Genomic DNA, 15,866 nt, shown 5'->3' with positions numbered 1-15,866 from the left:
AAACCAGGGTTACTTTATATAAAAGGATTCTGTAGAAATTATTCATCCTAAGGATGTCATTAAAAATATTCTAAAATACTAAGAGAAAAACATATCTCTTTTCTTTATTGTTCATTTAAAAGTATTAAATTTGACCAGTTATTAACTTCCATTTAAAAAAACACTTCTAAAATAGAAATTTTACTTAAAAAAAAAAAAGGATGTGTCTACATTTTTGGATATATGTAATTGTTAAACTCATATTACATATTATCAATATTTTCATAGTTATTACTCCTTTATTTTCTTTTTTGTTACATTTTAACATACTTATATTTTTTGGAATTGTTAGTTTTATAACCTAAACCAGAAACAGATAGGACACACTACTACAAGAAAATTTTTAGAAAGTCATTTGTTGTAGAAAACTCTCATCTTTTATAAAGTAGAAAATAAAAATATTATTTAATTAAGGTAAACTTCTTTGCTTATTCCAGTATCAGCTTCAAACAGAAAACTCTTCACATAATCACACAGCAGAACATAAAAGTACTTTTTTTCTTTTTGCAGAAATGTTTAAAAACCATTCAGTTAATAGTCTCTCTGAAGTTCATATATAGCTGTGTTAAAAAAAAACTGTTTTTTAAGTTAATAAATCTATCATTTCTACAGTGCCCAAATAAATTAAAATAGATTACCTAGGCAATATTAGCATGTACAAACTAGAGTTTGTTCTTGGAAGACTTTCATTTAACACATTTATATATATGTGTGTATGTGTATATATGTATATACACACACACACTATATGCTACACTGTAGTTAACAGTTTAACATATTTCTATTAAACCACTTCTATAAGATAGCATAGCATAAACAAACCACAGATTTTTTTAATATCAAGACAAAAAGAGAGGTAAAAATTTCTGAAATACTAGCAGATTAAATCATTGCTATGTCTGCACTTGCAGGGAAAAAGTCATAGTTGGAAATATTTCATTGAAGTATTGTGTGTTATGGTGGAACTTGGCCAGTCTCTTGAGGAACAATGTAAACACAGATATAAAAAATTAAACTGAAAAACTTTTGAGACAAAATTGAAACATTTACCTGAAATTCTGGTACAGTAGGTGACTTTGTGACAGTTTTCCTCTTCTTTGTGATTGCTTTTTTAGATATGGATTTTTTTCCTTTCAAGATTAAAAGAGAAAAGCTTCATAATGCTGTTTATAGCATTTCATTAACAAAAAGCAAATTACATAGAACCTTGAAAGTTAAATTATAACTAACAGATGGCTTCTAGTGAGTCAAATAAAAATGATGAATCAAAACAAGCCCCAGCAAAAGCAAACATCAAACTGTAACTACCCATAACAGACATATTAACAAATGGTGTTTTCTTAACAGCCAAACTATTATAATCTCTAATGTGTTGCACGGTACCAGAATTAATTACAATAAGATTTGGAAAATAAAAAGTCATATTACTACTGCTTAGTTAAAATGTAACTCACAACTTAAAATGAGGTTACATAAGGGAAAAAAAACCTTACCTTTAACAACGACTTCTGTAGTCAGGAACTTGTACAGAACTATATTCTGAAGACTATGGTCTTTATTCAACCTAATGTGAAAATCCTCTCAGTAGCTTAGGAAACAAGATTTTCCTTCTATCTCTTTAGCTCTGCACTCCCCTAATGGGCTGCTGTTAGCAGTATTCAATAACCAGTTTTAAAACAAGGTAAACATTTCCCTTTAAAGTGCACCTCATCATTTGTGCAATCAGAAACCACAGGGAAAAATAAATCCATATTCTTAAAGAATTTCAGTTTATAGCATAAAATATATATAATCTACAATATGTATTTAAGCAGACTAAAGAAATACTTGCATACATACAGCCTCTATCTTATTTTAAGGAACATATTAAAGTAAATGTTTTTCCCCATTTATAATTGGCAAAATCAATTAATAAATTATTTTAACAGGAGATACAGTACAATTTATGGGGACAACAAAGAATTATAAAATGGAAACCCTGCCCTCCAAAAGTTTACAATGTAAGGGAATAAAAAATTAATTTTAGCTCACAATCATTTGTATGCTAAAATCAGTTTAAAAACTACTATTTTTTCAAGAGAAAATTGCTATACTAAATAATTCCTACTGTTCTTTTCTAAATATTTTCTTAATAGATATGATGATTTTACATGAAAACAATCAATCTGATAGCACATTTTATTCAAGTCATAAGCATATTCTAGTTTACAATATAGTTGTATTTTCTTTTGTATTTGTAAAATCAGATCACAGAACTGTAATTTGAATCATTTCTAACTTTGACTCAATAGAATCCAAGTATACCACACTTGAACTACTGCAAATTTTCAACTGCTGAGATTCACAAGGGTTTTAGTGTTTTGTTTTAATAGGTAACAACCTGCTACTGACTTTTGCTTTTAATTAAATTTAAGAACCTAACATATATTTTCTTTTCTCATTACTCTTATTTGCTTATGTGCTCACACAGTACAAATATTAGAACTAAATTTATACAAAAATAGGTAAGTGGGTGAGCTGCTTTAGCAATATCCGAGAAGTGATTCCCAGGTGGTGCTACTGCTAAAGAATCCACCTGTCAATGCAGGAGATGCAAGGGATGTGGGTTCAATCCCTGGGTCCAGAAGATCCCCTGGAGTAGGAAGTGGTAATCTACTCCAGTATTCTTGCCTTGAAAATCCCATGGACAGAGGAGCCTGGCAGGCTACAGTCCATGGGGACCACAAAGAGCTGGACATGACTGAGCACTATCTTACTATATAATACAGCTAATAACTGATTTCTAAACCGGGTGCAATAGGAAACTCTCAAGTGGACTGATGGATCTGAACACCAAAATGTCTCTCCTCTGAGACATGCTATCTTTACTATTATCGAAAGTTTACAGGAAAAGATTTAATTGCTTGCTGACTTAAGACAGTTTGAAGGAAATGAAATCCTTCCTCATTCCTATTCCCCACCCCTCAGAACGCCTCTAACTAGCTTTTTAAAAATAATTTGATTTTGTATTTACTTATTTACAAGCACAACAGAGGACATTTTTTATATTTCCAATCAATTTGATATTATTGCCACAGAAACACCAAACTTACGTAATAAATTCTCAATTAACTCTAACAACCACTCTATTTGAATAAATTAAGCAGCTGAGGTGATTACTGGGAACCTCCTTTCATCATGTCATTTAGATAACTTAAATGTTATTAAGAAACTGGAATTAGTATTGGGAGTTTTGGAACTAAACTACCTGGATTGGAATTTCAGCTCTAACCACTTACAAGCTGCAAGACCTTGAGCGAATTATTTTATTCCCTTGTGCAGCTTCACTAAAACAGGAATAATATTTCCAACTTTGTGAGAATTATACAAATTAAAGCATGCTAAGAGCTTAGACTACTATTAGGCACAGGGTAAATCATCAACACATGTTAGTGGTTCTCATCTGCCTTAGATACGTGTGATAAGAGTTTAAACAAAATGTTAATTATTTTTCAACCTTCTTCAATTTATTAACTTACTCCTTCATTTTAATTATTCTTGTTCTGATGTTCTCTGTTACCACTCAACTTTGTACATATATCAATTAATGTAACACTTACCATACAGTGTTACAATTATCTGTTTACATGTTTCTCTTCCTTACTAGATTGGGAATTACTGACAACAAAAATTCCATTATTCATTTTGTATACAAGTTAAGATGCTTAAATGTAAGAATCCTACTCTTCATCAGAAATGTTCAGTCTGGGGATAGGGAAAGGGAGGCAGGTAACTGTTTACAATTCTGAGTCTACTTTATAATAGAATGTAAATAATTTACACAATTTGTCAAAGAGTTTCACAACATGACCTAGGAAGGAAACTAATATTTATTGAGCACTTACTATGTGTCAGACACTTAGTAAGGTGATATATAAGTTATCTCAGTTAATTCTTAAAGAAACCTTCCAAGGTAGGCAAAACCTCCATTTTAATGTGGGATAAATGAAGATCAAAAGGTTTTTTAACTTACTTAAGTGTTACACTATAATAAGTAATCCCCACAGCCAGGGCCTCTTAATTCCAAAGTTCATGCTTTTTCCATTATGTAATTCTAACCTCTTAAAAATGATAGTTACCATTTACTGATTCCTACCATGTGCCAGACACCATGCTAGGTACCATGTATTCACTATTCCATTAATTTTTGTGAAATTACAGCAAGATAAGTATTAGCTCATTTTTCACAGAGAAATAAACAGGCTATAATCAGGTAAATAAATTAACAGAACTTATAACTAACATGCACTGAAGCACATATTCGTACTAGATATGTCTCACTTCAAAGCTGTGCTCTTTTTATGGTACAACACTGCATTTTTTCAGGCTTTCTGCAGGGATGTAATTTGTATTTGACTGGTTTCAGAACATTCCTTTAATTAGGGTTATAAGATTTGCATATTCACTATTACTTAATATCTTTGTCCTCAACGGAACAATATGAATACAAAGTTTTCTATATTCATCAATAAAAATTAACTGTTATTGTTCATTAATTATTGCTTTTAAAATGGACAATGGAATACTATAAAACCACACAGCCTTTATTTAGTAATCTGTTTTTGCTCCAGGGCAACCCACTCCAGTATTCTCGCCTGGGAAACCAATGGACAGAGAAGCTGGCAGGCTACACAGTCCACAGGGTCACAGAGCTGGAAACGACTAAAAAACAAGTTATATAGAGGGCAAGTTACATATTCCTATTAACTTCAACAGTTAATAGTTGAAAAACTAGTCAACACACATACTTCTATCTCAGTACTTTCATTTTAGGGATTCTGATGTGAATGAATACTAAGACACTGATCACTGTTAAAATTAGAAACCCAAGGGCATTTGTATTATCAGCAATTCTGGCAAGTGCCTGTTAGACTGTAAAGTCACAGAAAGTCTAAATATGATTTTTATTTACTAAATGTCCATATCTTGGCTAATATATATATATTTTTTAAGTTGGCATTTTACTTTTATTTATTTATTCTAAGACTTAGATGAGACTTAAAAGGCTTAGAATAGTGCCTGGTACACAGTAGGCATTATAAGAGTACTGGGTTTTGGGGGGTAGGGTAAGTAGAAGGTATTAAAATAAAAGGCCATGGAATATAATCAATTCTTTCACTCTAGTATCTTGGCATCTTGAATTGGTTCTCTAAGAATTTTCTCCATAAAGACACATATCTATAGTAATATTAACACAGAATTATACAACTGTTTCAAAAATACAGGCCTGGGTTTATCTGATTATTCAATATAATCAAATATTGTAGATTACATTACTTTCTCAGTCATTCCCTATAAGCAGCTCATTACTTTTTTATACATTTGATATATTTTATTTCAACCTCATTTCCCAGACTGTATTCCTGATTCAATTATCTAAAACAGCACCACAAACCCAGAAAGAGATCATCCCCAAATGGCATATTTCCATCATTCAAATGCCTTCTAAACCATCAACTTTTCAACTTTTTCCTTAGGTTCTTCTCTTAATTACTCTACTTTTTCTCAGTGAAACTTTGCTTATTTATACCTCCGTGGTTTTGCTCACTTATTAACCACTTTCATCTACCCAACCCCCTTATTCTTCAAAGTCCTTCATCCTCTATAAAATCATACTATAGAATACATTGATTTATCCTCTCTGACCTTTGATTGTATGGTCTTTACTGTATACCTAACAATTATTAAATGAGGCTATTTACTAATTTTGAATCTTAATTTCTTCAATAATAAGAAAATAACAATACTTATCCTGTTTATTTTAGTTGGTTTAGATGAACTACACAAAATGATTTGATTGAAAATAATGACCATGTAAGTAGGGAAAAAACCTTCCAAACCAAACTAGTTGAAATAACTTAAAAATACCACAAGCTTTTACATAACAGTCAGTGTATTGTGAATCATTTCTGTTTATTTTTTCAGGTTTTATTAAAAAAATCTTCTCATTTTTAAAATTTATAACTCATTTCAGTCAACTCTATTTGCTCTATACAATCTACAATAGTATGTTACTGAAAACAACTGAAATGTCCATTAAGGAAGCTAGTTAAATGAACTACACAATACATATAACAGAATCCTAGGCACTCATTTAAAATGATGGTACAGAGATCTATTTATTGCACAAAGATGTTCATGGTAAACTGCCATGTAGGGAAAAAAGCAGACTGCAAAATAGTATGTATAGTATAATCCTACTCAAAAATAAAAACGCTTTGAAAGAATATGAAAATACATGTTAAATGGTAAATCTTAGTTATTAATATATCTTGGAGAATCATACTATGTGTGTTCATTTATTTATTCAACAGATTCTTATGCAATGTGTCAGTTATTGTGCTATTAGGGAGCAAAACCAAAAATAATCCTTCTATTCTCAAGGATGTTATAGAAATGAGGGGAGACAAGCATCAAAATAACCTAGAAATAAATGCAACTATTAGGAATAAATTTTATAAATAAGTATTATGAAGGAGAAGTATCTGGTGCTATAAGTATGCACAATTGGGAAAATGACAATGTTTTTATATTCTGTAATGTTTCTAAGAATAAGGAACAGGTTTAAATAATTGAAAATAAATTCAAAATTTACAAGGCAGAAAGAGGGCTCCCCTGATGGCTCAGTGGTAAACAATCCACCTGTCAGTGGAGGAGACACAGGTTCAATCCCTGGTCTGGGAAGATTCCACATATTGCGGAGCAACTAAGCCTATGCACCACAACTATTGAGCCCATGTGCCCTAAAGCCTGTACTCTGTAACTAGAGAAGCCAGTGCAATGAGAAGTCAGTGCACTGCCACTAGAGAGTAGCCTCTTGCTGCAACTAGAGAAAAGCCTGCACGACAATCAAGACCCAGCACAGCCACACATAAACAAATTAAAAACAAAATTATATTTTAAAAAAGCAGAAAGAAAAGTCTAATTCTGAAAATAGACTAAAATGTTTATGGGTCACAAAACTGCCTCAGTGCACTTAAATCAGCAAATCATTTTCACCCAATTTGTCTTTGCGCCTTCTACTAAAAATCATCTGCCATTACAATAAGAAGGTTTTACTGACCTGAGGAGTCCACCAAAATTTCAGGTACGTGTAATCAACAGAAAATGGACCAGGCTGACTACATAAATCCAGACCAACCACATTTAGTCCACCCTAAGTAGAGGTTCATAAATCAGCCATGGATGACACAGCTTATCCCAAAGCATATTCTACAGCAAGGGTCCCCAACCCCTGGGCCTCAGATTGGAACTGATGCAGGGACTGGTACTGGGTCTTGGCTTGGTAGGAACTGGGCTGTACAGCGAGTGGCAAGTGAGCAAAGCTTCCTCTGCCACTGGCCCGCCCCCCATTACCACGTGACCCATCACCCTCCCCAGCTACTCCCACCCTCGTCCATGGAAAAAGTGTCTTCCCTGGTGCCAAAAAAAGCTTGGGGACTGCTGTTCTACAGATTATTACTTGAAAAAAAGTTCTGTGCCGGTAGCCAGCACGGGAGATCCCACCCATGACAAGGTCATGCGGAGAGACCTGACGGGGCAAGGTGAGTCAGGTCTCAAGGGGTCCTCTGCCTGAGCATCTACCCTGAAACCCAAATCTGTCTGTTTACTGTCTGCTATACTATACTCTTCTGACATTACAGGGGGCTATCCTCGACCACCTTTCTCTGGAAAAAGTTAACTTAGAGCTCCAACTGGTCTCCTGCATATGAAAGGAGTGTCTCAGCTCAAATCCCTCTGATGGTTCTCTAACTTGCCTGACAGTTAAAGACTTTTACAACTTGTGATTGTTTACAGCCCCCCAACCGTGAGAGGCATGAAGCTTAAAACATCTTAAAGATATAGAGCCTTTTCTAAAGAGCTAAAAATTATACTGGTGATGGGTTTTCACTGCTGAGTCAATGACTGCTGCCAGGCCTCCATATTCTTTATCTTTTAGGCACCTGGAGGATATTAATCAATGTAACTGGGATATAGAAAAAGGAATATAGTAGTTTTGATGTTAGCAACACTAGACTTTTGAGTTAGTGAACTTTCTCTTTGTTATAAATCACTGTACTCCTCTTTCCTTGTTATAAATTGTTGTGTCCTTGCTATATAAGAATGTAACTTTATTTAGTGCTTTCTGAGAGTGGCACCAGACTTTGGAAAGAACAACACTTTTAAGGCAAATAAGTTTTCTGGTTGACAGACCCTTATCAGAAAAGGGCCATAAAATGATAATAGGCCTCCTGGCCAGAAGATGATGCAAATCACCTAAGACTTGTGTATACAGCTAGGTATGCAGAGAGAAAGCCCGGTCTCGGTAAGAGTCAGGGCTGCTGACACTGCATAATTTTGTATTATCCATTGATCTCTATGTACAACCAAAAGTATAAAAAGCTTTTCTGGACAATAAAAGATGGACCAGTCACTGGAAAGACTGGTTCCCCCGTGTCTTCTTTTCTTTCTTACTCTATTTTCTGGCTGATTCCCATCTGGGGCTTAGAGGCTAGCCGTGTCTACTTATTTGCCTGGGCTTCTAAGACCCATGTGAGAGAGCGCCCGAGGCGGGGCACCCTCTGCTATTCAAGCGGGCGCCTGTGGCCCTACGTAGACAGTTCAAGTCCCTTGTCTCAGGGCTTTATTGGCTTTCTATGTAAACAAAGGAATACAGCCTCTTTCCTCCTCTAAATTTTCTACTACACTATTCTTTCCTAACCTCTCTTTATATTTCTAAATAAATAAGTTTTTCCTCGCCGACTCTGTCCCCACTTTGAATTCCCTGGATCCAATGGGGCTGGACCCCGGCAGTTCTGTATTCAAGTAAACTTGAAAAGTACTAGGTTAAACAAAACTAAACAGTTTTCTTCAAGATTTTCTGGAGTCCTTAATACACCAGCTTTGAATCATATATGTGTAATTCTGAAGTCCAAAAGTTTCTGAAAACTAAAATTTTAAAAACAACTTCTATCAAAACATGATAAAGTGTTATGAGGTTCTTTATAGTCTTCATCTCATTTAGACTATCCATACATTTTCCTTTTGAAATTATACATTTGATTACAGGGTTGCCCTAAGGTCCATTGGGGATGTTATTTAATAAACATTACATGCATACCCTTCTAAAATCTGAAAATTTCTGAAATATCTGGTACAAAGTTTTGTAAGCTGCATTGTGGGCCTGTATTAATGCAAAATGTGAATCTATAAGAGGAATAGTTCCCAAACATATGACCATGAGGCTCACTTTTAAAGAGTAAGAAAGAAAACACTGCATTAGGATATGCCCAAAACTAACTATAATATAAAAGGCCCTGAAGTTGAATATCTAATAATAAAAAAAAAAAGCTCAGGGCAAAGTATCAGAAAGACAAATATACAGAATGATGTAAAACAAATGTTTTGTTGTTATATCATTTTATATAATACTGTTATGATAGTAAGAAGTTTAGTGTCCAATGAAGCAAAATAATTGGTCTATGCTTACTCAGTACTAACAAGGGAGAGGAAAAGTATATTAGCCAGATCCTAGTATTTTTGTCATGGAAAACTGACTTTCTAAAATTTGCTCTGAAGAAAAAAAGAAAAAGTATATAGGCAAGTGCATATTTTCTTCTACTTCATGCTGAAAGCCTTTTCTTCCCAACAACAGGCTCTGAGAGCATGCACAAGTACTCACTGAATTTGCTTTCGAGTTTTTTTCATATACATGTCTAGAACTGGACATGCAACTCCCACAAATTTTATATCTGACCTACACACACTCCGAACTTTCATTTAAAAACTGTAGCAACACTCTGTGTGTTTACAATATAAACTTCTTTTAATTCAGTCCTCAGGAGCTAATGTTTTTCTTCTGCAATTGGCAGTCTGTATAGGAGCTACCATCAATATGTATTCTATAAACCATCATAAATAAGTCATAATTACATTTGAACACATGAATAGTAGGTCATAAATGAACACTTAAAAGGTTTTAGGTGACAATGGTATTAATACAACTACATACTTTAGAATTGAAAAAAGTTTTTAAATTTAAAAATATTACTTACTATTTTAGAGGCTAACATTTCAAAGAGAACTTGGCAAATCAGTCAAAATAAATTTATATAGCCTAATGGATTGCTTGTAAAATTTAATGGATTTATTGCTGAGAGTTACCTTAAAAAAAAAACTGCACCTTTTTATCATATAGATCATTGTGGATCACTCTGCAATTTTTAGTTCAACGAATTAAGCCTGTTCTTGATGGTAAATTTTATACTATTTCTTTATCAATTATATATTACATACACATTTTAATATATTTAATTGTATTTAGTGATTTAAACAACTAAGGTATAACAGCAACTATATCAACTAAACAAAGTTCACTTCCCTCATTTGCCAACTCATTAAGTTACTGTCAAATCTTAATTATCTTTGTTACTGAGGGAAAGAGTAAAAACTGAAACCCACAAATGATGATAAACCACAACCTGTTTCAGTAAAACATTCAAGCTTTTCCCAATCAGGCAACATTTTCTTAGGGTTAATTAAAAGAAGCTTTTATCTCATCCATCCTATTGGTAACTGAGACAGAAATTGATTAAATGGCAAACAACAGGAAAAGCAAAGGCACCTGACTAACTTAAAATGCAGCGCAATCACTCACTGAAAACTTTATTCGTAAGATTTTCTTGTTGTTAACGTTCAAACAGGCTTGTGACAAATACAGTGAGTACTTAAATTTGGTGTAAGACAAACTTACAAATCCTTAAAACAAATAAGCTTCATAAGTTATTAAAGTAAAGTAGTCGCTCAGTCGTGTCCGACTCTTTGCAACCCAATGGACTATAGCCTACCAGGCTCCTCTGTCCATGGAATTTCCCAGGCGAGAGTACTGGAGTCGGTTGCCATTTCCTTCTCCAGGGGCTCTTCTTGACCGAGACTGAACCTGGGTCTCCAGCATTGAAGGCAGACGCTTTACTATCTGAGCGACCAGGGAAGCCCATAAGTTAAGTTCATGTAATTTTTTCCTTATAGACAACATTTTTTTCTGGATATGAAAATATATACTAAGAGAACTTTCCAGAGTGCTAAAAATATATAATGTGGGAAAAAACTAGGACCCAGAAAAATAATCTAACTTGCCTTGGTTTAAGAAGCTAGTTGCTATGAACTTTAGTCTTAGGAAGTCTTATCTCAGTGCTTTGTCCACTGCATGGAACTGCCCTTAAGCTGGGGGAAAAAACACTTCTTAAAAAGGATGGCAAGGATCACTTATGGAGAAACTGGTCCAGAGAATGTTCAAAGATTTTCAACTGAGAATTAAATTCAAATGTATTACATTGGTATTTTGTTGTTGCTAGTATGTAAAACCTCTTCTGCTCTGGGTTTTAATTATGGGGACTAATATAAAACTTGACATTCACACACACACACACAAAATATATTTCATTTTGTCAATCAGAGCCTTCCATGATGCCTAATTGAAAGAACTACTTGAAATATGCTAAAATGTAATCGTTGCCCATTTGTGTCAGCTTACCAGATTTGTGCTTCTTGTGTTTTGCTTTCTTTTTGATGATCAGTAACTTATTTTGGATCTCAGGTTTGTAAGACTTGAATGCAAGGGAATGAAGACTTTCGCGCTTTCTCTGTAAGTTTTCATTCAAAATATCTTTCAATTTCTTTTTTTTCTTTTTCTTCTTTTTTGCCCTCATTTTAGTTAGTTTAAGTTTCTTGTGGCTCTGCAGTGACTGTTCTAATAGAATATCCCTTACAACTTTGTGGCAGTTAATGTCTGGATGATCACTGTGGCTTCCATTTACATGTATCTGGCAAGATTTCAGAGCATTTTCTTTTAACGGACTGGGTTCAAGCTTTACTCTGGAAGCTTCACCATATTTTTCCTGATTTTCTATAAACCTTATTTCACCTGGACTGAGAGGCTCTCCAAAGCTAGTAACCTCCCCTGGACTTCCTGGTTTCTCTAAGTTTTCTTTACAACAATCAGTTATATTCATTTCACAGGGCCTGCGAATTCTAATTTCACAGTTAGACTTCACTTCCGTTTCAACAGAGATGTCATGATTATCTAAGTTCGTTTTAGCAGGGCAGCAGGCTGGATCAAAATTAATTTCCTGCTCTTTTCTGAAAGCAGAGGGCAGGCCTTCTCTGCTACACCTATGCTCTCCATTACTTGCACTCACATAGTCACACTTCAATTTCTCCAGTTTAATCCGAGGTACTCTTTGTATTTTAATGGGTGGAATTGGAAATTCTGGGGCCTGAAAAGGTCTTTGTTTGTAAATCCGTACATCTGCACCACAGAACTGTGGAAAATGTACATAAGCATTCTCCAAATAATCATAACCAAGAATGACTTCCCTGCATTCATGAATAGGTTGCCCAAGTACAGCATCTTGAACTTCCTTTTGTGTTTCATACACAAAGTCACAAAGACCCTTAAGTATCCACACTTTTTGGTAGAAAGGTAGCTCATGAAAAGGTTTTTCTTCCAATGGATTAACTTCTCCAAGAACTTTAAAAAACTGAGGACACAACCCAAGTTTTTCAGCACAGTTGTCAGGATTTTCTGTCTGCCCTACAGCTGTGTACCACTGCTGCACTTTCTGTCTCAGTGCTGCTTCCCAGGTCCTATAAGGCAAAGTAGGTCTTCGATGTAAGGTAGGTCTGCGATGGGGAGGACTTAATAGAGAAGTCATTATTTTAGATAGAAAAGCATTACATTGAGGCATCAGAAGACAACGTTCCAATTCGTAAAAGACTATTTCTGGCAAATTTAAAATTTGCTGGGCTAAACAAAGGAAATGCCCAATAGCTGGAATTTCCCACATGGTCTCCATACAAGTTGGAGCTGCTTGAGCTAGAAGTTTTCTTTCCCATTCTTCTATTTCCTTTTGACTAGCTTCTTCTGCTTCTTTTCTTTCCTGCTCCCGAAGCCTAAAAAAATTTAACAAATGATATTATTACTATTTAAAATAGAAGATATCATGAAATACTCAATTTTAAGTATGACATATTTATCTTCAGACAACAAGGATTTCCAGTTTAGATGTACTTTTTTTTTTCTTTTTTTTATTTCAGATGAAGAAATACACATACAACTTGATACTGAGTTTTACGGATGGAGGATTATCACTGACATTGCCACTCAAAAGTAAAATTCAAATCACAAGTCCATCAACTTCAAAATAAACGGACAAAAATTTTAACTGTTTACTAAACAAAAGCACAATGGCAACCCACTCCAGTACTCTTGCCTGGAAAATCCATGGATGGAGGAGCATGGTAGGCTGTAGTCCATGGGGTCGCTAAGAGTCAGACACGACTGAGTGACTTCACTTTCACTTTTCACTTTCATGAACTGGAGAAGGAAATGGCAACCCACTCCAGGGTTCTTGCCTGGAGAATCCCAGGGATGGCAGAGCCTGGTGGGCTGCCGTCTATGGGGTCACACAGAGTCGGACACGACTGAAGTGACTTAGCAGCAAACAAAAGGACAGTTTAATGTTTTCTAGAAGCAATACAATGTCATATAAGAACTATAAAGATGTTTACATCCTTTAATCCCATAATTCCATGCCTAAAGAGTTATACGAGGAAGATAATTCAATAGAAGCAAAAGTTACATGTCTGTCAGTGTTAACTGGAGTTCTATATAAAAAAAAAAGAACTATAAAGAAGTTGTATTACACAGCTGGAAAATTAGCTGGCTATGTTATATAGCCTTTAAATTAAAATTATGAATATCATCTATAAACACAAAAAATATCAGAACACAGCACTTAAACAAACAGTATCAATAGTAAGTATATGTATATACTAAATAAGGAAATGACAATATTCCAAACATAAATGGCTCCTAGGTCAGTGAGATTATGAGTATTTTTTTCCCCTTAAAAATTTCCTCATGTTGAAACTGTAAAAACAAACAAAAATTTTTCTTTATGGGCACTGCTTTAAATTTTCTTAAATAAAAAATTAAATTAGATAAAAAGAAGTCTTGTGATTTTGCATTAGGCAATGTGTTTTAGATATGGCACCAAAAGCACAGTGACAAAAGGAAAAATGATGAAGTGGACATCATCAAAACTAAAGCTTTTTGTGCTTTAAAAGGACATCATCAAGTGAAAAGACGACGACAGAATGGGAGAAAATTTTTTCAAAATCATGTATCTAGTTAAGAGATCTGTAATTAGAACATGAAAGAACACATAGAATAATAAAAAAGGATAAAATAGCCCAACTAAAAATGGACAAAGAAAAATTTCTCCAATGAAGACATACAAATGAATAATAAGCGAATAAAAAGCTCAACATCATTATGCATTCAAGAAATGTAAATCAAAAACCAAAATAGGATACCAATTCATGCCTACTAAGATGATTATTGTAAGAGAGATAATAACAATTATTGGTGAGAAATGTGGAGAAACTGGAAACCTCACACACTGTAAAAGGTACAGATGCTTTGGAAGGCAATCTAACAGTTCCTCAAAAAGTTAAACATGTGACCCAGGAATCCTACTTCTTGGTACATGTCCAAGAGAAATGAAAATATCAAAAACCTGTACATGAATGATCATAGTAGAATTACTCAAAATGGCCAAAGAGTAGAAACATGAAATGTCCATCAACTGTCCAATGGATTAATAAGAAGTGGCATATCCATACAATGCAATATTATTTGGCAATAAAAAATATACAGTGCTGATACATGTTACAATATGGATGAACTCTGAAACATAATACTACATGAAAGAAGTCACCCACAAAATATCACATATTGTATAATTCCACTTATATGAAATGTCCAGAAATGTACAGAGACAGAAAGTAGATCAGAGGTTTCCTAGGATTGAAAAGGTGTGGAAAATGGGAAGTATCTTAATAGTCTTTCTGTCTTAGATGACGAAATGTTCTAAAATTGACTGTAGTATGTGTGTACAACTCTGTGAATATACAAAAAACAAAAGAATTTTATATTTAAATACGTAAATTCTATGGTGTGTGATACAATAAATCTGTATTTAAAAAAACTGGAGCATATAAGGTTTTAGGAGAGACATTACAATATGACAACAAAGAGGGGAAAATGTAATAACTTCTCTTATTTCTGAATTTTCAAGAGTGAACTCTTCCTCTAGAATAGATATATAAAGATGTGACTAATTCATGAACTCTAAATGAACACTGAGGTATAATGTCTGACATTGGGTATTTTTCTGTTAAAAAATAGCCTAAAATCATATTATAATCTGTTAAAACACAGTAAGAACACTATTTTAGCAGTATTGGGACTTCTCATTTTATCAAAAAAGCCTACTTTTACATTTCTGGCTGAGAGGTCACACTATAACTACCTTGCTATTACTGATAAAACAAATTATCTGATCAAGTAGCCTGGTTCATTAAAGAAGTTAATAGAGAAACATATAAAATGTGTGATTTGGCATTTAAGTATATTAATTACATCTAAATATCCAAACAATGTTAGACATTTTAGCAAAAAAATTTTTTTTCCAAAAGTGCTTATGGTTTTGAGGAGTTTCAGTTTTTCATTGAATGGGGGTGGTGGTGGGATGGTAGAATTTGGCTTCCCTAGTACAAAGCTGAGATTCCAAAAGCCCACAGAATTAGCAGAAAGGTGTACTAGCAATAGCAGTCCCTTCTTCTGGCCCCAACTAAAGGCCTGAAAGGAAAACTGTCTTCACAACAGGAGTGGTGGATGGAAAAAAATAAAATCTCTTCTAAGAATTTATAACTGTAAGCTGACTAATGTGGATTTATTGCCCACA

At 34.0% G+C, this 15,866-nt stretch overlaps 1 protein-coding gene across 1 annotated transcript in view; it reads right to left on the bottom strand.

Annotated features, from left to right (window-relative positions):
• BRD10 (bromodomain containing 10) overlaps positions 1 to 15,866 on the bottom strand; it is a 107,702-nt gene that overhangs the window by 40,123 nt on the left and 51,713 nt on the right. The window contains exons 3-4 of the mRNA XM_068974240.1: positions 11,591 to 13,008; positions 1,090 to 1,169 (exon numbers count right to left, since the gene is read on the bottom strand). Of these exons, the coding sequence (XP_068830341.1) occupies positions 1,090 to 1,169; positions 11,591 to 13,008 (1,498 nt within the window). The remainder of the gene's footprint in view (positions 1 to 1,089; positions 1,170 to 11,590; positions 13,009 to 15,866) is intronic.

Source organism: Capricornis sumatraensis, chromosome 6 (genome assembly GCF_032405125.1).
Source record: "Capricornis sumatraensis isolate serow.1 chromosome 6, serow.2, whole genome shotgun sequence".
NCBI lineage: Eukaryota > Metazoa > Chordata > Mammalia > Artiodactyla > Bovidae > Capricornis > Capricornis sumatraensis.
The sequence above is the reverse complement of the archived record's forward strand: the minus strand, read 5'-3'. Positions and strand labels throughout refer to the sequence as shown.